The following is a 23094-nucleotide window of genomic DNA, read 5'->3' on the forward strand; positions in this document are numbered from 1 at the left end:
AAGGCGGGGCAAACATACAGGGATCGGGGGAAAGAATATAAAAAAACAAAAAGGAAAGAGAAAGAATACCTGGCTATGCATTGTCATCATCACCATTCATTGTCACCCATCCTGATATTTCATATGCGAAATGCAAGCCACACGCAGAAGTAAGCAGTAATACTAGTAATCTCACTTAAGCAGTAAAAAAACAAAAGGGAAGAGAAGAAACACAAGACACAGGAAAAGAAAAAGGAAAAGTGAATGAGAAAAAGTATTAATAAGTATTCTCTATAGCTTTCGTCCTACAAATATAAATAAAGATGATTTTTTCGTTGAAGCAGTAAACCACTTCCCCCTCCTATTCCTTTTCTTCAGCAAAAAAAACAAAAGAATAACGATAAGGTCGCCAAAAGTGTACTAAAAAAAGAGTAGAAGTGAATATTTTGTTTGTTTCGCCGAAGCCTGCTGTTAGCTATCTTCAGCGGCGTTCGTCTCCACGATCACCGGGATAGTGAACGGATGATGGAATTCTTCCTGGTGCCCGATATACGGTGACTCTGGCGTAGCTTCCTCAGGCGGGTCTGGGAAGATGGTTTCGGCATGACCAATCCAGTTTCGTACCATCTGTTGGAAATATCCAAAGTCTGGGCTGAAACCCATGGTGCCGCTACCGTCATTTGCCATTCCCATACCAAAGACGATAGCAAGATTAACTGTGTTCATCTTATTGATGTGTGAGTTTTGTGCAATTCTAGAATATCGAAAGTTCGTTAACTTTTCAGGCCCTCCTCTAAAAGTATTATAGGAAGCAGGGAGACTCACAGGTGAAGATGTCTATAAAAACGTTGAAGGAAGAAATAGATCCATGGGGGAAGTTTTGCAAAACAGTTCCTATAGTACAATGGCTTTTCGGAATCCTCGATATCGGCTAACAGAGACATTAGCACTCCTAATGATGGGTTTCCGACTCGAGAAGGTGTGTGGATGCATACCTGGCATTGCCCGAAGGTCCTCAAGGAGTTCAGGAGATAATAGAGAGTTTGGCATTTCTCTCATGAAAAGTTTGAAGCATCCGGCAATAGCGTTGATGTCAAACCATCGGTCATCATCCATTCGGACATCAACCTCAGAATCAAGGGCTGCCTTGAGAGCGCCAATACTGCTGGTGGCGCCGGGAACACGGTAGATGCCAACTTCCTCCAACCCTATGATTGCTCGTTAGCATCTGGAATATTTAAATGCCAATAGCCGAGTAACAACAAACCTCTCCGCTCTACTTCTCCAAGCATCATCTCTACTACATACGGGACTTTCAGGCCATCCCTCTGGTAAAGCTTCTCGAGTGAAACACCGAAAGCTAAACAACAATTGTTAGTACACTTACAGCATCAAGTGGAGCACAGGAATACATACATGGAGAAACAACCACAGTTGGAGCTGAGGCCATCCCGCCATCCATCACCTCGTCACCATCTGTGTTGACGGTGTCTCCGCTAATTGCCTCCAAGGAATGTAGCCATGCTTGCGTATCTTCCGACCCGGTAGCCTGAAGTAAAAAGCTTAACCCGTCTTCGGTCTTCATTTTCCAAATTTGTCTCTGTCTAAACGAGGGTGAGGAGTGCATTCCCGCGAGCCTGTACAAATCGATAATAATTGCAGGCTTCGTCTTATAATTCGAACTGTGCATTACAGGAAGCTCGGAAGGTGGAACAACCTTGCTGGCGGTCGGGGGGGTCCAAGAGGAGGATATCGCCATGGATATCGGGCGCACGGCTTTGAATAGAGTATTTACTGCGAGTCTTCGTCCTGATTTCTTCTCAGCTACAGGGTCCATTCTCAATCCTGAGGACTTAGTCTTCTGAGACGCCTTGAGCTGCCCTCGATGTTGCTTCTCGACGCTCTCACGATATTTCCCATCTCGCTTTCGCTTATCGTGTTCTTTTTGAAGGAGGCGGTAGAACACCTTCGTCCTGTTGGACTTTGTAACAGAATTCTCTCGGAAAGCAAGTTCCTTCAGATGCTTTCTATCAGCAGGGCGACCTAACCGGCTCTGTGTTTGCCTGTCGTGGTTAGGGTTAGGTGTTCCGACTTCCTCACCGGAGCTCCCCATATTTGGTGAGTTCGGGTCGATATCGAAGAAATTGCTGACAAGATTGAACACATATCTCCTCTTGTCAAAGTTGATCAATCGACTATTTTCGATTAGCATGTTTGGCACATTGCAGATGATCTCGAGCATGCGGTCAAGCAACCAAGACGGACAGACGGTCATCGGCCCATATAATCTGCTCTCTTCGTTCAACGATGGAACCACATTTTGCAAGATATCGAGGTCAGAATGTCTTCCTGTCGCCAGCTCGCCCGCGAGATTCCAAGAATGCGTGAACATCCGACTTTCGGGGGAGCAAAGAGCTGCGGCTATCGCGTTTCCAACGAACGACGGGACAGACTGCCGAGGGACAGGGCTACCAGCATTCTCGTAGATATCGAGTACAGACATCCGCCGTTGGCATATCGAGATGCACCTCAGCAGCGAGAATATTCTTTGAGACCGCTCATCCGCATTAATGCGATTGTCAGTCACAATGGAAATAAACATGTTGATCACATCGTTTTGAAGGTTCGCAAAGGCTCGGATGGGCGGCGGCAGACTTTGAAAGACAGTTTCGTTTGCATCGACCCTGGGGAGATTCTTCAAGATCAGAAACACGCTTTGGATAATATCCTCATCCTCAAACGATTGGGCAGTCGATTTTGAAACCAAAAATCCGTTCAACTCAGTAGACTGCATTTCCAGAATTTCGAAGGTAATCATCCAATCGACAAGCCGGATTTCCGTGAAAGCTCGTCTGGCATGGTTTTCGACCTGGTCGATAAACTCCTCAAGATATTTTAGAGGGCAATGGACAGGGACGGAGAGGGAGGGGGGCGAATGGAAGGTATTTGAAGGTCGTAATGGGAGATAAAAACCCCTCTCAAACTGCTCTCTCACATCCTCGAACAGGTTAAATATCTGTTCAATCATGTCAGGGAGCTCTTCGTGGTTAGAAGTATGTTGATCCCATATCGCGAACTCCTTTGAGAGCATTGCAATGAACTCAACAAAAGCATCCCTCAAACCGAGATCTCCATGGAAATCGATGTAGAATTCGTCCACCCAGAAACTTAATACTCGAAGAATACCAAGGTGGATCCTGGCCACCATGATCCAGTCCAAAACCTCATCTTTATCCTGGTAAAGACCCGTCCAGTCAGGGAATACGTCGTCATCCTTGACTTTGTCAGATAGCTTGGCGGCGGAGCGGGCCCCCAGTAGTCTCTTTTTGAGATACTCGAGTAATACAATTGGCAGGCAGAAACTATCGTAACTCGTTAGTAGATTTTACGAAGAGAGAGGGGTCTAGTTCTTACCTTCGGAAAGTAGCTAAGAAGGTTATGATAAAAAGTTCATCGTCCATTCCGAATGCCGGTAGTTCCTTCTTTTCTCCATGTTCACTTCGAGAAAACATCCTAGTGCTGAAATCCTGCACTCCAAGCACTAGGATATCAACAAGTCTCTCTAGAGTACCACCCTTGGTAACCACATTCATGGCTTTTGTACTGTACCGGGATGGGTTCACCATTGACGGCGGCCTGTCACGATCAGCTCCATCCGCATGTCCCGAGGCAATACTTAATGGGCGTCTTCCGTGCTCTATCAAACTTGTAGGTCGAGATCCCCCAATATCCGTGTTAACATCAGCTTTTAACATCAGCTCTCCATCCTTACTATAAAAACTCTCCTCATCCACACCTAGAACATCTCGGACAGCTCTCAAGATAGTACTGTCTTTGCTCTGGAGCCCTGCCGTTCTTTCATGTGTGGCTACATCTAAGGCATTATAGCCGGTGGTTTTTGCTGATGCTCGTTGAGGAGGGAATGATCTTGTACGTCGTAAGGTTGGGGTGGAAGCGCTAGGTACGGCAAGCATGAGGTCATTATCCATTTCAATGGCCGTTAAGTTTCCGGTACTCGCATTAAAATGTTTCTTTCCAAAAGCTTCTGCAATCGTCAAGGTATCTTCCCAGTTAAAGAGGGAGAATCCAGGTAGCAACTCTGTGAATGCTAGTGGAATACTAGTACCAGTACTTAGAGGGGGTTTTTGATGGTAGTGTGGCTGGACATAAAACCCGGTATTTGGCCGTTCAGCGGCTAAGGACATCTGGAAGAGGGAGGACGAATACACGGATATTGCCTTAGACCCATTATTTAAGAGCCGAAGACACTCCTGTATCCGAGGGTCCTCTTTGTATTTAGCTGGTGGAATATCTTTGCCATTCGCGCTCTTCTCGTCCGGGTATCGGCTCCACCTCTTAAGACCAGCCTCAATCCCTTCATATCCGTCAAGAAACCTTTTGCAGTCGATTTTATTGTTTCTGCTGTCAGTAGACTCGGTAAGGGAATGGCACAGATCACCGAAATAGGGAACAATATCTTGCACCGCGATTGTTTCCCCACCACCTCCAGGGGCCATAACACTGGGACGAACAGCCTCTGTAGTGCTTAATTCGAATTTGCGCCGTTCTAGATCTAGCATTACGGGCACCCATTCTTCTACTACGGTACTCAGCTTTGACTCCTCGATCATCTGCCAGGTCATCTGAAGCCTGAGGACAGCCGGCGAGAGGATAGCCATAATAACTGAGAACCAGCCAACCATATCACCGAGGTCCTGGAGTATTCTCCCAACATCAATCCAACGCGATAGCAGCGAAGCACGGAATTCATGCGAGTGGTTCGGCATTAGAATATCTGTGCACAGCTTCTCTCCCAGAAAATGAATGGCACTGGAAGTGAAAACTAGGGGGTTCTTGTTTGCAGCCGGAAGGGCATGTGTAACATCCATCAGCAGCGAAATATCGGTTCCAGGGTTCCATATCTGAAGGTACTTTTTGTGGAATAGATGAATCTGCTGCGCTAGGTGACCGGCAGGTATTGAAAGGAATTCGTTCGGCGAGAGAGTGAGTGCCTGTCGTTTTTCGTGATTTTCTGTCTCTTTGCCTAAGAAAAGATGTCAATAGTCTGGCCTAGGCAATGTGTACTTGGCTCATAGGGGGTTGGTTATTATAAGCTTACCTACATTCGTCGGGAAGAGCTCGGACTTTAGATAACTTAGCTTAGATTCGACCCTTCCAGACAGAGCAATCGCCAATTGTGCATTGTGCGGCTTGATTCCCTTCTCTATTAGTGCAATCAAAGCCTCGTGGTATCTCATCTCTAACAGCATCCCAAACGAAGAATCAAGAATTGTTGTCACTACTCGCTCTATCCTCCCACTTATATTCCTCCCCTTAGTATACTCAGTAAAGGTCGCAAGAGCCGTCTCTGGAATTGTCCATGCTGGCAGAGTTAGCAACATGGACCTAAAGAATATGTCGTTTCTGCCGAATAGTATCTCGTGGCATATCGCCTCGACCGACCCAGTGGCAACCGATCCATCTGTTTCCAAAACTAAGTCAGGATGTCTGTCTTCCTTGTTGTGCTTTAACGTAGATGTTTCCTGCGATGAAACCAGGGCAATGTCGGGAGCAGTTTGAGGCCGGGTCGCCGTTGTAGTTATGCTCGTAATAGAACCGGCAGTCTTGGGGGGAGCTTTGGCCAGGACATCGAATGATCGAATATGAAGGTTCTGTGGAGGTTTGTACAGGCTCAAATGGTGACCCTGAATAACCCCAAAATGCAGCTTCCAGGCATCTTTTAAAGCCCCCTTTCTCGAATAATGGGAATTTACAACATTGAGCCACCCTTCCAGTACCAACTCCTGTGATCTTCCATGGTGATCCCCTAAAAATGATGCTTCATCCGATTCTGGGAATTTTCCACCACTAGTTATTGAAGCAGTGTGGGGCCTCCTTAACTCTGAATTTTTATCACCAGCTCTTGGATCCCCTAAAAACCCATCAGTCTGTTGCCGGTGCAGTTGCTGTATGGATGACGACGATGATGGAGACTTCGACCGAGCGAATATATCGTTTACAGAGCGTGAGATGCTTCGAACATGGCTGTTTAAGGATGCAGACCCCGCTTTTGAATTTTTGGTTTTGAAGGCAGAAGACGGAGTGGATGATGGGCTAAAGGGAGAGGATGGGCTGAACGCCCCAGATTTCCGATTGGCGTTCGAGGTGAGGAGCTCAGGCCGCTGTCTATCTTTGCTCCCTTCGCTACGCCTACGCGGTACAGGACCAGTCGGCTGCGTGAGGTTTTGGCGGTTGATTTGCGACATAAAGAAGGACTACTTGCTTTGCTGTACCATCGTTAGCAAGGGTAAAAAAGATGAAGCTGTAGATGCAACGTCTTCTTCCTGTTCTTCCTCCTGTTCTTTTTTTTCTTTGGTGAAGTTTCCGAGGTTTATAAGGGAAGTAATTGGTAATACGGGAAGGCGTGTGCGTGAATCGAGAAGTTGTCCGAAGGGTGTAGTTGGCAGGTCGAAGGAGTTGATTTTGGATAAAACCCCTGGCAACGCAAAGGCTCCAGAACAGTGGCTTTGCCTTTGTAGAAGGACGAAGGAAAGGGAAATTGGGGAATCGGGTTCTATTCTGGTAATAGCTATTGGCCCCGGGGTGCTTCCGATTGCGATCTTTTTGTGATCATAGAAAATAGAAAATACGGAGTTCGAATGCAGAATCGTTAAATTGGAATGTGGTATTTGACCCAAAACGGTCGAATGTTAGAGGAAACGGTACGATGCTGCTGCTCTTCGTTCGCCTTGCGCTGCACTGCTCTGCACTGCTCTGTGGAGTACGTATACTAATGGAGACTGCTGAGAGGGACAAGAAATTAATAGAAACAGAAACAGAAACAGAAACAGCTGCCACTCGAGCTTAGGCTTGCAATGGTGGGGTGGTACCGTACCGGTCCAACAGGATGGTTTTAGTGTTTTGGGTTTTGAAGCGCCACACGAGATATATTTAGCAGCTTTAGATTATTATTTTATATTAAGTGGGTTCATCGAATATAAAATCCACGAGTTTCAGTGGTGAAAGAAAAAGGTATTTTGGTACGGGAGAGCAAGGTTTATTTTCAAGATACCGACGGTGTCTGAGGGGTTACAATTGTTATCAGTTGTCACAGTTAGCTGCAAAGAATTAATAAATCGGATGCGATCTGATCGCAATTAGTATGTACACCCGTGTGTATATTCTAAGCTAAACCTTTCCCTCCGGAATAAAAGAAAAACACCATAGCGAGAAAAAAGGATGTGGGTGATTCGAACGATAAGCGGGCGCCGGTATACGATATGCATGGGGTTGGGTGAGGGGTACAAGCTCGAGATGCAACTGTAGTTTGGCAGGCGTGTGTGGTATTGATTGATCATGTTCTGAGGGGTCAATGCATTTGAATGTCGAGACGAGAAAATGATACAGGGATTATGGGGTAATAGGGGATGCTCGACGGGTGGCTGGTTGTGAGTAACAAGCATTTTGTTTTAGCGGGTACGAGAGTTCCGCGATGACCGGGACTCTTGTTGACCTTTCCGACCCTTCGTTCGCACTGGCTGCTCCGAATGGTAGTGTCCAAGGTGTTCTGCGGCAAGATTGTTCTTCCATTTCAGGCATCGTTGGACGGGAACTTGAGCAACCGACTTCGTTCGTGTAGACATCCGAACAACCACTTCTGTTACATGACTCGGGTCCGATGGATTGAGGTATCTTTGTCGGGCCTCCATAGCGTTCACAATATGTTCTTTGTAAATCTCGAGCTCCTTCTTCAACTTCAACTCGCGCTCACCCTTAGTATCCAACCATTCCAAAAAGCTGTTGAAATCCTCTGGGTCGTCAATATACGCCCATTTCTCTGGGCCACGAAGGGCCGCATTTCCCTCCTCTTTTTTCCTACGCTCTTTGATAGACATCGCAACCCTAGTTCCATCATTGGTGTCATTGTTGATGACTCTGTCTAGATCTAAAAATTCCTTTTGCTCTTCCAACGGAGCGCCTTGAATCCACAACCTTCCCATGGCAAATCCAGAATCTGCAGTCGAGCTTGTTGGAATCCCAGCGTAAGGCATGCCATTCCTTTCAAAGAACCAATAACGGTTCCAGAATCTGTCCTTTCCAAGGAGACGTAGTCGTGCACAATCGGATTCCCTCAATTCGCTGTCTAGTTCGGCAATCGCTGCTTCTTCTTGTCGAATCTTGGCTTTTGTTTTCTCAACATTGAGGCAAGCCCTCTTGTACTTCTGTTGAGACTCGTGAATCTTCGCGTTCGCTTCTTCCTTTTCCTTTTCCTGTTCACGTTTTCTCTTTCGCTCGGCTGCCCGGTTTGATGGTCGTCGAATAACAGGGCGGCTCGAGTCAGAATCGTCATCATTTTCTACCTCTGGTGTGTCGTAGCCATTGCTCATTTTCGTATCATCTCCTTCTTCCTTAATTGGCGAAGAAGGCTCATTTTCTGGTAACAGTTGTCTTTTCTCATCCTCCAATGACTTCAACTCCTCGATGCTAAAATACGAAATCAAGTTAGTCAGGATACCAAAAGCTCAGGTAATTGAATTCACCTACAAGACTTTGCGGGTTTTCTGGTGCTCGATTTTGTCTTTCCTAAGCTTCGTCATAGCTTCGCCGCACTCGTCCATGTACTCTCGAACAATTGGCGTTTCGAAGATCAGTTTCTGAAGTAATTGGATGATTTTTATTTTGATATTTATATCCAAATCCCGGTATTGTGCCCTGGCTGTTATGAGCAATGGCTCTTCACCAAGCGGTGAAAAGTATCGTAAGATATCCGTTGCCAATGGTTTGAACTGCTTCTTGTTGTTAGATATCTGACTAAAGAGACCAACAATAATCGTCTCCCATCCACCATGTTGGAAATCCCGCTTCCGTAATAGTTCCAACCAGACCGGGTTTTGGTTGTCCCCGTGACCGTTGATCGCAGCTTTTGATAGCTCTTTGAAACGGGCACTCGAGCGTCTCGTCTGCATTCTATCTTCCTCCTCCTCCTCTTCCTCATCTTCTTCACCATCAGTGTCTAAATCAAGGATGCTTGCGATGTTGACTTTTCCTTCCTCTCCTTCATCCACTAGTGCTTTCAACAACGAGCAATGAATTTCCAACAACAATAAACAGTCCTGGTGATCATCGTTGTAGAAAAGAGCCTCAATGAAGTCGTCAAATGTGAAGGAGTCGAGGAGTAGCGGTTCACAATACACGTTCAGGAACTGCCAGGTTTCGAGGAGCAAAGGAACACTTTCTTCGGACAGCTTTTTCCCTGGAATGACCTCATGAAGACGCTTCAGCGTTGGTCGCTTTTTAGGGGTTAAAGATGGCATGATCGTAAGGTCTTCGATTGGATATTTGATGAGAGGCTTTGGGGGCGGCTTTGGAGGTTCCGGGGCAGCCTGGATTTTCGGTGCTCCGCTGCTAGAAAGGTTCAAAACTGGCGGTTTCCCATCGACATCCTTCTGCTTGCCTTTTCCTTTCGTGGTCGGTTTTGGAGGAGTAGGGTCGGGAGATAGTCCAGGTCCGGTTCCGGCAATTGTCAAAGAAAACCCTTTCTCAGCCTGCGCTTTTCGAACAGCTAGCATTGCCTTTCTCTCAGCAACAGTCGACCCTCTCTGTAGATGTCTTGGTATCATTTGGCTAATGCAATATCTTCGAGCATACGACTCCTTGACAAGCCAGGGAGCTCCATTCCATGCGTCTCGATGGACTGTGTTCTTGATAAAGGCTCGTAACATTGCTTTTGTGAATATCCTTCGATCTCGAGTCAGATCATCGGGGCCTAAGGAGATCTCTGTTCCTCGGTTAATGAGGCTGACTGTGTAAACAGCAGTCGCCGGTTTTGAAATTTCTCCTTGCGCATTTGTCTGTTCTGGAAAAGAGCTCTTCTCCCGGATTTGGCCTTCTGTTTTGTCATTATTGTGAAGAGTCGCGATGACATGTTCTCCTGGGTAAAAATCCCCCTTGAAAGCCTGCACCCGGTTTTAGAAACTAGTTAGCATCGCAGGCAAAAGCTGTAGCGTCTAAGTTTGTACTAACATCGTATACGAGATCAACTAGACATTCCGTTAGCTTGTGGAAAATGCGAGTGGCTTTTAACGGCAAAACATACCCAAGTTATCTATTCTTGGTATTGTCTGGAACTGAACTTTCTTCAAGATGGGACCTTTCAGCGCATCAGGGAAAGACTCTTCAACATCCTTCGAACCAGCGAGCTGTACGAAATAATTAGATAAGTATCAAGTGCTAATAGAGTCCCAAAAGAAGCAGGCGGTACATACTTCACTCTCTAGAGCTGAGAAAAAATCGAGTCCCGAGTGGCCAGTGATTTCGCAGATGAAACGTTTCTTCGTCATGTTAGTAAGATAGACCTCTAAGACGAAACTTTAGGCGGTCAAAAGTACGAACCCCTTTGTAAAATTGCATACTATCAATGGATCCATTAGTCTAGGTCTCGGGCTTTAAAACAAAACGTTCACAGGATCAATTGGGAACTTACCGAGCCAAGTAGTCTTCATATTCAGTAAATATTTCGCCAGTGGCATCGATCACCCAAACCTTCATTGGAAGACAGTTGAATCAATACTCGTGATCATCTTTAAAAAAATAGCAAAGGGAAGTCTCTTACCTCTTGGTCGTCATCTGCAATCTCCGGAGTTGGCAAAAACTGCACCGGTTTTCGTTTGAAGAGAACCTATACCCAATTCTATTAGCACCTACTACCGGTTAAGATATAGAACCAACATCTATCAGAACACACCATTGTACTCGAGTAATGCTAATACCCCTACACTCAATGGTGTAGAAGTATCAGCGTACGGTGAAAGAAAGCCCAAAGCACGCCCAGAAATTTTGCCTGCGCCTGCTAAAACCGACGCGCGGATGGAACAAAGAACCCTCCCGTACCCTCACAGCCTTACCAAACGCTGTAAAATACGTCTACCAAAAAGCCGTATATCAAAGGCGCGCGTGTGCGGGTTTGTTTATATCAAGCGAGGGATTCCCAAGCCTGTGTTTGAGGTTTGTGAATGGCTTGCTTGGTCAATAATTTTTTGATGAGTCTATGTCCCGGCAACTTGAAGCTTTTCAAGATTGCAATTAATTTCTTGTGAACCAGGACGGAGGGGCTTCGGGATAGCTATAGCCACCCGGTCTAGTCGAAGAGGAGGTGATGACCCGATATCGAATCGTAGAAATGGAATTAGAATGGCAACGGGTGATGATTGGTCCCCTTGAGACCCGAGTGGTACGACGAGGCGAAGTGAAGAAGTGATAAGAAGAGGTGATGGGAGCTGGAGAGCGCGGAGGTTGGTTCAAGAATGAGGGTGGATGGGGATGACGAGGAGGTCGACGCGGGAGGAGGGCGTCCTAAATTTTTTTTCGGAGCGGCGGGAGGACCACCTGAGAAGGTTTCGTGCTGTTGTCGGAGACCCCCCCACCGAGACCACCCCGGATCATCCTCGTTCGTTCCAGCGCATCCTCCTGCTCCTGGTAAGACGGCCCAGCCACATCAACTACCACCTGCCCTGTACCCTCCCACCGTCCTCCTCGTACCTCCTCCTGTTCTCGGCCGCGCTCTCATAGTCGCATCCGGGGGCTAGTATCATGATATGAGATAGAGCTAAGAAGACAAAGCTGTGGGATTTTTTGAACAGAGAAGAAGATTTATATTGAATCTGGAATTTCGTTAAATTTCAACAATTGACGTCGAGGTACCACGACCACTCAACACAACTCTCCTAGTACCCACTTTTGGAGAGGGCCCAGGAGCCTAGCCAGGAGGTCATGTTACCCATGCTAGGGTCTCCTGCTAACCTCTCTACCCGTAGCCGAAATAATCGGCGGGAAAAAAGACTATTGCTTCATGGAAACGCCATAGCAGACGAGGCAAATCTACTTGGGAAATGAATATAAAATTTATATCCTTCAGGATCTAGCTATAGCTAGTAGGTAAGTATTCTGACTACCCCTCCAACTCGCTCATGGGAATGGGCCTCTCTATCCATAGACCAAACTCGGTGTCTCAGGCTTCAGAAATCTACATCCTTGCCATAGACATTAACGCATTGGCCGAATCATACTCAATTGTTCAGCACAATCCCTCCCGGCATAACTAGCGGGTGTATCGATGCATTTAGAAGAGGAGGAACAGAAGGCTCTTCCATATTCTTCCACTGGAGTCACCCACCAAGCTCTGAGATAAAACCAAAATATGACAAAACTAGGTCTGCTAGACATCATAGCATTATCGGGGATATCACTAAGGGAAACAAGCAAAAGAAGGGAATACATGTGGGATATCAAATGGGGGGAAACAGGATGCAAGAATGCTAAAAGTATATACTGTATAAAAATGCTGTTGTTAATCCTGAACACTTCGAAAGATCCATAGCCCGCTAATTTGAACGTATACCAAGTAAATCCAGACAATAAACAGCCTAAGATGATATGAAATAACAAAGGGAAATTTAAAACATAGTAAGCTTTTAATCTTCTTCTGCGAGATCTTCTGAATTGCCATGCCATTCTCTAGCTTGCGCTGTCAGATGCTTAACACCGAAAACTCGGGATGCATGATATGACTCGCTCGGCGTCCTACGTCAGAATTAAGTTAGTATCGATCTATAACAGAATGTTGCAAATTGAGGAGGATGTATATACCGGAATGTGATGGCTCTTTGCCCAGAAATAACACCGATAGCTTGTAAGACCGCCTTGCGAGAATCCCGAGCGAAGACTGCGGGGTGGGCAATCCACTCCAGAGCAGCTTCCAATTCGGAATCGAGGCATCCCACCACCTTGGAGTCGATGCCAGCAGTCGGGCTGTATTTTCCATCCCAGTTGCTAGACTGAGTTGCAATGGGTGTCACATCTCCATGATCAGAGCCTGGAGGCGGCGGTAAAGGTGGTAAACCACCCTTCCCAAGGCCTCTTAGAATTGTCCGAGTCTCAGAGAGCAGCGTTTGGGCTCTATCGTGCTGCCCTTTCGAGACCAATGTTAAAGCCCGAGACAACATATCTGAAGTTAAGAGTTCCATCCTCCTTTGCACGATCATGGGGTGTGGAGGTATCGGAGGGGATCCAGGACGAGCGTGGCTTTGTCTTGATTTGTTGCTGGTCGATGGTAGCATCGAAATAGTTAAGAGGGATGGCCGCGATGACTGTGATAATGCTCCATCTCTTTGGATATCCCCATAAATAAGATCGGCTTGTATAAGCGGAACTTCTTCGATGCTTTGGACTCTCTGTTCTTCTGCGTCGAGTGGGCCACCAAGAGCCTCCAATCCAGAAACAATTGTCTCCCATGGATCAGCAGGTGGTAGCTCATTAGTGTTCTGATCTGGGTCGATGACAAGTTGTACCAGTACATCTAGATCCCCCTAAAAGTCAGTACATCTCAAAATTTTTGAGTTTACTGAATGCCGAGATTCCACGAACCTTTTTTGTCGCCGAACCTTAAATCTCCGAGAGCAGCTTCGGCCTCCCTTCCAGTGGCCCGCTTGGTGACTTGTAAAGCACCGCTTATCTTTGTGAAGCGGGCAGGCGACCCTTCTGGCAACTTAAGTTTAACCTTGACGTTTTGATGCGATGATGATTGCAAGGCTCCCATGCAGCCCGCAAGGCACTCCCTCAGCATCATCCAGTCCTTAACATAGGTATATGATGCCTTTGTCCTAGTTGATAGCTCGATCATTGTATCCGGCTTGTGAGTCAACCCTAACCCGAAGGAATGAATCGAAACCCTAGGAGTTTTGGTTAGATTAATATAAAGGGTTTCCGAAGGTAAATAAATAACTTACTTCGCAGCCTCTGCTCTTGATATCACAAAATCAACCGCTTCAACATCCGAAGTTGAAGAGTCACTAATCAGAAGAATAGAAGAAATAGGATTGCTGACTTTTCTCTGCATCAATAGATCCATAGCGGCATTTGCTCCTTCAACCACATCGGCGCGTAGACTCTTTTGACCAACTGGCCGAATGGAATTGATCACCCTATTCCAACTCGACCAGTTCTTCGATGTCATCCCCACAAGTGCTACGCCCCCACCACTAGAACCAAATGACACCAAACCCATTCGATCCTTTTCTCCAAGTGTTCCAACCAAGAACCGCAAGGATTCCCGAAGTAGATTGATCTTGAGGCCTTGCATAGATGATGTAACAGGGATGACAACGACGAGATCGATTGGAACGTGGGCAGCAAGAGTTGTACGCAATATCCTTGACGATGTTGTATATTCTGTTGGGGCAGATACAACGGAACGGGCGCCTCCTATCGAAGAATTCGCAGAGGATGCGCGATGGCCCTTCCTCCTAGTTGAATAACGGCCATCAAGTTCCTCATCAGGGTCGGATTGTATACGATCGTCATCGTGCGGTGCATCCAGCATCTCACTATTGAGATTCAAAAGCGCCCTGCGCCACTGTTCCAATTGTGAATGATTGGGGAATTGAAGATGAAATGATGGGAGTTCAGCGACAGAGAGGTTGAGGGTCAGAATATGATTATCTACATCAAGGTTAGCTATTTCAATCTATAAATCATCATACGTATCAAACCAGGAGGGATGCGTACCAGTTGAGCTCGAGTCTGATACCTGCTTCAGGTGCTTCTTAATCAAGATTGAACCTTTGAGTGTGCATTTACCCGATTTTTTACGTCCATTAGGGCCCCATTGTCCGGAAGCAGTATTGGGGATCTTCTTCTCCTTCACGCATATAAGCATTTCGGAAAATAGGAAACATTCAAGTTCCTGCCATGATTGGCAGTCTTTGCCAACTTTGATGGTCCCGAACAACCGTAATTTACCAAATCTAGAAAGAAAAAAATACCACATTAGCACTCTGCCACAATATGCAACAAATGGAGCGGGGGGTCCATACCGAGAAACATCCAAGCTGTGCCAGTTTTCCACCCGTTGCCTCAAATCCTCCGTGATTTGTTCCATATTGGCAGCTGACTTGGCATTGTTCCCATAGGTCCCTGAAGCAGAACGATTACTCGTACTTGGAGACGGAGGCCTGTAGGGGTCGTCCACGCCCCCACGTACAGGTGGGACCGGTGGGGCTGGGGATTCATCCCCTGTTGGGACCCATTTCCTCTCAGGAACCTCAATCGTTACGAGGCAAGTGAGAGCCTGTTGAACCTTTGATCTTGTCAAGGTTGGGAATTCGCTCCGAACCGTAACCGTGGGTGGATCGATTGGGTTTTGAGGTTGCTCCCTTGGGCTCACAACACTCTCCATGTTTTGCACATCAAAATCATGCTGCCTGCGCATGGATGGGGTTTCTGGAAAATCTGCCGCGGACGTATTACTCGGAGTACGCCAATGTCCTGTATCGACGCGAGGAGTCTCTCGAAGCTCGGGCCGACTGTCACGACTGTCACGGCTCTCTCGACCTTCCCGGCTTTCACGGCTTTCACGGCTGCCTTGATGATAGCTCGAGGCATGCTCGCTGCGAGCGTTGGACGGCGTTGGCTGACTGAAGGAACCCGTTGGCTGGCTGAAGGAACCCGTTGGCTGGCTGAAGGAACCCGGCGGCTGGCTGAAATGACCGGGCTGACTGAAAGAACCCGAAGGCTGACTAAAAGAACCTGAAGGTTGACTGAAAGAACCCGAAGGTTGACTGAAGGACCCCGAGTCCCACCGATTCGGCGAATGCACATCCCAATGTCCTGATGGCACTGAGCTTTCATGGCGGACACTCTGTTGAGATTGGCTATATTTTCGAGAGGCTTCTGCCTCCATAACCGATGCGGCTTTTACAACATTGCTAAGTTTCTCTATTCGAGAGCCAAATTTAGTCAGTAAAGTACTCGATACGATTTTTCTTTTCTTTGTCAAAATAAGGTTCCGACAGACCAATGTCCAAGACGTTCCCGCCTCGGCTAGTATCCAACCCCAAAGGCGCATCACAAGTCGGGCAATGCTGCGAGTCGATTTCGCGAATGTATTCGTAGAAACAGGCCTCGTGGGCCACATGTTGGCAACTAAACTGCAGGACCCTCTCACCCCGCAATGTATGCTCCAGAAGTTCATCGCAGACGGCACATGGCGAGCCCACAAAGGTCCTATCCCGGCGATTACGAGACCGATCCATATCGAAGACACCGGTCATTGAAGGTTTCGCAACAGTAACTCGAATCTTCCACCAGAAAAAAAAAGTATTTTCACCCCTTCTTCAAATATGTATAATCTTAAAAATAACAGTTGGAAGAGTGTTGCTTATTTCTTTTTGCGATCTCGCTAAAAGGTTCAGTCGGGGCACAGAATCGAATCGATCGATTAATCGAGGTATGCAGTGTTTCGATGGAAGGATAAACGAGACAGTGTCGATATATCTAAGAAACCGATGCGAAAGAGATGGGGATTCGGAGATATAAAGAAGTATAGGTCGTGGAGGGACGAGGAACAAGGGCAGCCCGAATTTCCTAAAAGCTACAGATCTGATACCGCGCTAGAAAGCTAAAGGGTCCACCAGCATCGTCATGACATCGTCAAACGGGGAAAGGTCGGGTTTGTTGACTTTGATGGACAGCGAAACCGTTAAAACGGCGGGAGTGATCAATAGGACGAGGCGAGAAGTAGATAAAGATCAGCAGAAGACAAAGAAAAAGGCTCTGGGATTTTTGAATGGGGGGGAGAGAAAGGTCGTTCATTTACAACGGGTTCAGACTGGGTGTGTGGGAGGATAAATGGGAAGGGCCACAATAGTTGGCTGGCTGTATTGTGCGGTAGCGGGCTACTTTCCCAGGACATGGACAAGGAGGCGGGAACAAATCCACTTACACCACTTACACCGGCGGCGCCTCCTCCTCCTCCTCGATGATTTAATAATAAGTACGGAGTAGTGACTTCACTATTTCGTTAGTGAGGGCTAGGGAGAGTTCAGACAAGGACGGATTTTCGTCGAAGCGAGAAGACAGTCCAATCCCAATGGCACGGACTTCGAAGATGCAGCAGACGATGAATTCTGTGGAGCGCTGCACAGCACGGTACCGGCTGCGTCTAGCTAGCTTGCTCACCACATGTCCCTTTTGAGCATCGTGCAGAGGACCTGATTATGTACGCCGACATGCAGAGTTGGACAGCCGAACGGCTGATTAGCGTGCCTTTCTCTGCGCGGGGCTTAGGCGACCAACAGGCTGCTAGGTTCCTTGATACGGCAGGATGCTGTGTCTTTCGCATTTTGAGCATTCGTCAAGAAAAACCTTGGACGTCAATGCGAAAAGGAAAAAAAATATGCATGGTCCGCAAAGGAGGGTAGGCAGCGGGTGGACGGGGCCTATGGGATGGGATGGATGGGTGGGCGGATGACTAGCCAGAAGTCATGCCTGGATATGGTTTCCCAGAGACCCTTTCGCAGCCGAATGCAATATTATGCTGCTTATACTGGGCATGTTCTTAATTCTTAATTAGATATCACCAATAGATATCATTTTCGTGCGATAATACCAGGCATCACCGCTGTCATCAGATCGTTAGGTAACATCTATAGCACTGTTAATGCACTTGTCATGAGATTATATACGGGACGGTTCCGACTTCCCTTGACATATCACTTCGTATAGACATTCTGCGAGACATGTTCATTTGAATTCTTTTTCGCCGGCTGGTGGAGGGAATGACTTTTTACAAGTCCGGCCCACCTTTAGGGCAAGGCATCCTTGGAACTTGGTATAAGGGGCCTGAGCCGAAATGCTGAAATCGAATTCAAAGACATGACCCCGGTTCCCCTATAGATCGTAACTTAAGCTCTTACTATTATGCAAGTAAAAGTACTATACATAGTAGTTAACGAGAGCTATAACCAGACGAAGCCTCATGGTTGGGTATGTAGGTACTTACTATGAGGGGCTCTCCTCTCCCCACGAAACCTCTCACACATGCCGTTCCAGCGAGTAATATATCCAGCCAGCCGGAGCCGTGTTCCAGCCTCAAGGAGTCGACCGCTGGGAATTTGGAACCTCAAACGGGCGCCCGAGTGAACGTTTCAGGGCAGGATTTGGGTTAGCTAATACTGGACTGACAGCAGACAGTTTAGACAGGGCCCCGCTCGTCGGATATTAACTAATCCCTGGAACCCAATCAGCCAGCTCGTTCGTTAGTTAGAGCAATCAATCAAACCAAATGATCTTATCAAACCCTTGTTCCTTGAGTCGTGAAGTTTTAGTCTGGCAGCTTTTAGCGTGCCCGTTTGGAACGGTCTTCAAACGAGAGAGAAAGGGGACGCCGCCCGCTGATATTATGCCAAGGAAACATTGCAAGCTGGCTGGATCCACTTGAATTCAACAAATGATTGATGCTAATGTTAATGTTAACGTTAACCAACTTCGACGACAACGACGACCCGCGATTCCGAACACTGACGACAATTCCTTAATTTCCGTGCGGCACCTCCCAGAATATCACCAGATCATGCTGGTATAGCTGGCTTGCCTATACCGTATTGTGGCTTTAATCAAGCTTCCCGGGCGTGATTGTTGGGTCTAAATCGATCAGCTTGTGTGCGTGTTTGCTATGTGAACATGGATTCCGAACATCATCCCACCTTCAACCAATGCCTGGTGCTGGCTACAGCTCTCAAGCTGCTGTTAATCCCATCATAGTATGTACATACGCCTCCGGCGCGAAGATAACCGCCCCCTATTTTACACCGTTTAAGCCTAATGGTCTTTGTTCTGACTACATATCGATTATTAGTAGATCCACAGATTTCGAAGTCCACCGCAATTGGCTCGCTATCACACACAGCTTGCATCCTTCCCAGTGGTATATAGAAGTATGAACAAACAATCACTGTTACAACATTACCGACATCAGATGTCATATACCTCAATCAGGGACTCGACTAAGAAAGGGCAATCATCATCATAGGATACATCGGAATGGACATTGGACTACCCACCCTTCTTCGCAGCTTTCGAATGGGTTCTTTCCCAAGTCGCCCAGTTCTTCGACCCGGGCATGCTTCAAGTCAAGAACCTCAACTACGCCTCCGTTGAAACAGTCTATTTCCAACGTTTAAGTGTTATTGTTACGGAATTAATACTGGTCCTCTCACTCCGAAGATTCGTGAATGTTCAGACAAATGCCCAAACGAAGAAAGGTGCCAATATTATCGCCTTGTCCCTGCTTCTATCTCCGGCTTTCCTGATAATTGACCATATCCATTTCCAATACAATGGGATGATGTTTGGGATCCTCATCTTCTCCCTAACCGATGCATTGACCGACAATCTTCTCCGAAGCGGCATTCTATTCGCCATTCTACTTTGCTTTAAGCATATCTACCTCTACATCGCCCCAGCTTACTTTGCATACCTCCTCCGTAGATATTGTTTGGGCAAAAATCTCCTCGACATCCAATTTTTCAACTGCATCAAACTCGGAGTTTCAATCGTCTCGATATTTAGCGTGGCTTTTGGCTACTTTGTAGCGATCGGCCAAGTCCCCCAACTACTTAGCCGATTGTTCCCTTTCTCTCGAGGATTATGCCACGCGTATTGGGCGCCAAATGCTTGGGCATTATATGCCTTCGCAGACCGGATTCTCATACACATAGCGCCGAGGCTTAATCTAAATATCGACTCAGCTAGTTTGGGTTCAGCGACCAGAGGATTAGTTGGAGATACCTCGTTCGCCGTTTTGCCAAATATTCCACCAAGGGTGACCTTTGTCTTGACTCTAGCTGTTCAACTGGTTTGTCTTGTCAAGATCTTTTCGAAACCTACACCAATTAGATTTATAGGCGCAGTTACATTGTGCGGATTCGCGTCGTTCATGTTTGGATGGCACGTTCATGAGAAGGCCGTTTTGTTGCCATTGGTACCATTCAGCCTACTCGCCTTGCAGGATCGGCGGTATCTTGGTGCCTTCAGGCCGCTCGCGATTGCCGGGCACCTTTCATTGTTCCCACTGGTTTTCAAAGCTGCCGAGTTCCCTATCAAGTCGGCTTACACGGTCCTATGGATTATGGTATTTTTCATGACATTCGATACGGTCGTCCCTGTGTATGTTTCAACCCCCCCCCCCCCCTCACGATCTATTCGTCCACTAACAAAAGTTACTTTCCAGTGCAAAATCCCAAAGAATTTTCCTTCTCGATCGTTTTGAAATCGTCTACATGACTATAGGCGTCCCTCTCATTCTTTACACCGAGCTCTTTCACTTCGCGATCTTTGGATCTAGACTCGAGTTCCTCCCACTCATGTTCACAAGCGCATATTGCGCATTAGGGATCCTTGGAAGTTTCCTTGGGTTCTTCGTTCTCTATCTTACAGAATAAAATCTTTGCCTCTGTCCAAAATTTTCTAAAACATTTGTTACCCCTAAGAAAGCCTGCACTTATATCCTTTGTTCGTTGTATTTACTTCATTTTCCTACACGCAAAAGCGCACTACGTAGATGGTATCTGTAAATGTCTAGGCCCGTTTCACAAAATATCCTTATCATCTAGAATGATAGAAAGAATAGAATGCATTCTAGCTAGCGATTTCATCAACGCCGAGATCATGCCATACTTTTTTTTTAACTTAGTAATATCGCTCCTACATTTAATCGTCGTTATCCCAGCCTGGATTTGGAGCTGGCGGCTTTGGCCCTCCTGCTTGACGAGCAACGATAATTTGATCAACGGAAAGAACAGTGCACACTGCCTCAGTAGCAAGCTTAATAGCCCAGCTCTTGCTAGACAACAAATCGACGATGCCGGTAGCCACAGCGTCGGCTGTTCCAGAGCCCTTCTCCTCCTAGAAGGATATATTAATATTAGCGATAGTCTAACGTTAATAAAAAGCACATCGAAAGGAAATACTCACATCAAAGCTTATACCAGTAGTGCAATCGCCTCTCTTGTTGTGTGCTGCGGTCAATTTACTCAGAACCTCCATAGCATCCAATCCCGCGCTTTCTGCCAAAGTTCTGGGAACAACTTCGAACGCTTGGCCGTACTTTTGGATAGCATATTGAAGAACACCGGGAGTCCTGTCTCCATATGCAGTTATTCGCTGCATCAACTGTGTCTCGGTAGCACCGGCACCTGGAACCAAGCGGGCATCTTTAGTGATGGCCTTGACTACGTTAACACCATCATCGATCGCTCGTTCAACGTCATCAAGATAGTTTTGAGTTGCTCCACGAATGACAATTGTGGCAGTCTTGGTGCTCTCGTTTTCTAAGTACCTCACAGTCAGTATGGCGTCATATCTGATTTCGTAGTGGTCGGTTTACCTTGTCTGAAAACAGTAACACGATCTCCACCGATTTCCAAAGTCTCCACAACATCGACTTTGCCCATCTCGTCCGGCATAGGTGCACCCAATCGAGCTAGTGGAGTTGCGCCAATAACACGGCAAATTCTCCTCAACTCGAACTTGCTAAGAACCTTGATAACTAAGATATCATATCGATTCAGGTAATGTAGTGCAAGTTCCCCGACAGTTGCCCCTGCCACAATAACTCTGATCCCGGAATCATAGATCTCCTTGATGATACCCTCCAACTGTGACTCCTCGCCCTTTGTGAAATCAAGCATCTCTTGTGCGTTCTTAAGAAGAACTGTGCCCTTTGTTTCCGTCTGGGTAATATCTATTGGGCAGGCGTAGACAGCAACTTTAGCTTTCGATGCAGACTTCTTGTTCCCTTCTGGTTCCCGGCCAAATACCATCCCCTTGATAACCTGGCTCTGCAACAAGCTGCTTCCCATGATCTTAACGACGCGGACATTGTCGACGTTGAAATTTTTAGGATCCTTAGGCAAAACGGTCAAGACGGCTTCAGCAACAAGTTCGGCGAGGATATCTTCATTTCCGTATTGTTTTGACGCAATAACTGTGCTTAAAGCCTTGCTAAGTTCGGCTTTATTTCGAACATCTTTGACAGTGTCGTGGCTGAGCTCTAGTTTAGTAGTATATATGTTAGACATTTGTAGTCTGCCGAGTTATCAGAACTGGGCACGGTACCTTCTAACGTCTTCTGCGCGAATAGCTGTGCTTTGGTATATCCCTGTATGATATCCGAAGGTTGAAGGCCACCCATACGTATCAGATTCTCCGCCATAGTAAGCAATTCTCCTGCGAGGACGATAACCAAATTCGTCGCATCTCCCAACTACCGTCCACCTCATTAGCTATTCCTTCTTCATATCTTCCCAGAACAGAGTGTTAATACCTCGGATTCCTGCTGCTGTGTAGCCATGACAACAATCTTAACTGCCGGATGAACTACATCCAATTCCCGTAGTATCGTAGCAGCATCGTTCGTTAGGATCATTTTCTGGAGATGGTTGATAACGATCTTGTTTCGTCCGTAGGGGCCGAAGCTGGTCTTAACTGTACTAGCAAGGGCCTGGCAAGCATCGATGTTTCGAAGGACGGCACCATCTTCGTTGCTTTGTCTGTTTTGTTCGTAGATATTTCGTAAGATGTCGTGACTCCAGGGAATTGGGGTTTGGTTGGAGGGGTTTGAGGAGTCGTATTTGGACTTACGTGGTGTAGCCGCTCTTGAACAGCCCGCTTGACGGCGCAGCTGGTATCGACAACGACATGCTGGGCTTAATAGATTATTTCCGCGTGAATTATCGCTATAAGTATGGGGGTTATCGGTGGCGAAGGAGTTGAAGCTTCGAGATTGCGACGAGGGTATGTACGTGGATGCAAACTAATGCAGACTTTGTAAGCTCCCAAATTTTACCATACAAGCTTTCGAATTTACAAGATAGATTCAAACAGGGCATAAAATGTATGCTGTGACTTACGGGTCCAAATTTGTGATGCCAGGTTTGGAGGACGGGGATTGGTAATGCGTCGTATGTTGAAGCTGTACTAATACTGCCAGGACGTGTGAAATTTTGGGGAGCAGCAAAAATGCGGCTTTGACTTTTTCGAGCTTGTGCTTGCAGCTGCCCCACCAAAGACAACACAAGTAGACGCTTTCGTTATCGATATCGGTCGATAGTGGCGGTACACGTAAATACAGCTATACAGACATTATACAGTAGTCCCGTATTGCAAACGCGGCCCACACGAATTTACCACATTTACCAGTGCACAATCGGGTTTAAAACAGGCACATATATCGTTCGCTATCTTACATAGACAAAGAGGTCTACCCCAGGTAGAAGCCAT

At 46.8% G+C, this 23094-nt stretch overlaps 5 protein-coding genes across 5 annotated transcripts; 1 reads left to right on the forward strand and 4 right to left on the reverse strand.

Annotated features, from left to right (window-relative positions):
* Positions 1-450: 450 nt before the first annotated feature.
* On the reverse strand, positions 451-6245 carry AOL_s00043g561 (uncharacterized protein; the record flags this gene model as incomplete). The annotated part of the gene is made up of 7 exons (XM_011121047.1): positions 451-733; positions 805-910; positions 975-1187; positions 1247-1339; positions 1396-3341; positions 3394-5023; positions 5099-6245. The coding sequence occupies 7 exons, from the start codon at positions 6243-6245 to the stop codon at positions 451-453; spliced, it is 5418 nt and encodes a 1805-aa protein (XP_011119349.1).
* A 1203-nt stretch (positions 6246-7448) lies between these two features.
* Positions 7449-10726, reverse strand: AOL_s00043g562 (uncharacterized protein; the record flags this gene model as incomplete). Its single annotated transcript, XM_011121048.1, has 8 exons — positions 7449-8463; positions 8524-9935; positions 10003-10019; positions 10076-10178; positions 10245-10347; positions 10463-10521; positions 10592-10657; positions 10724-10726. 8 exons carry the CDS (start codon positions 10724-10726, stop codon positions 7449-7451), a joined length of 2778 nt encoding a protein of 925 aa, XP_011119350.1.
* A 1723-nt stretch (positions 10727-12449) lies between these two features.
* AOL_s00043g563 (uncharacterized protein) lies at positions 12450-16085 on the reverse strand (the record flags this gene model as incomplete). The annotated part of the gene is made up of 7 exons (XM_011121049.1): positions 12450-12558; positions 12625-13333; positions 13402-13706; positions 13764-14475; positions 14542-14780; positions 14850-15750; positions 15830-16085. The coding sequence occupies 7 exons, from the start codon at positions 16083-16085 to the stop codon at positions 12450-12452; spliced, it is 3231 nt and encodes a 1076-aa protein (XP_011119351.1).
* A 2442-nt stretch (positions 16086-18527) lies between these two features.
* Positions 18528-20255, forward strand: AOL_s00043g564 (uncharacterized protein; the record flags this gene model as incomplete). Its single annotated transcript, XM_011121050.1, has 3 exons — positions 18528-18749; positions 18845-19980; positions 20045-20255. The coding sequence occupies 3 exons, from the start codon at positions 18528-18530 to the stop codon at positions 20253-20255; spliced, it is 1569 nt and encodes a 522-aa protein (XP_011119352.1).
* A 268-nt stretch (positions 20256-20523) lies between these two features.
* Positions 20524-22514, reverse strand: AOL_s00043g565 (uncharacterized protein; the record flags this gene model as incomplete). The annotated part of the gene is made up of 6 exons (XM_011121051.1): positions 20524-20718; positions 20788-21143; positions 21200-21865; positions 21931-22078; positions 22139-22364; positions 22456-22514. 6 exons carry the CDS (start codon positions 22512-22514, stop codon positions 20524-20526), a joined length of 1650 nt encoding a protein of 549 aa, XP_011119353.1.
* Between the last annotated feature and the right edge of the window lie 580 nt (positions 22515-23094).

Source organism: Orbilia oligospora (assembly GCF_000225545.1).
Source record: "Orbilia oligospora ATCC 24927 unplaced genomic scaffold scaffold00043, whole genome shotgun sequence".
Taxonomy (NCBI): domain Eukaryota; kingdom Fungi; phylum Ascomycota; class Orbiliomycetes; order Orbiliales; family Orbiliaceae; genus Orbilia; species Orbilia oligospora.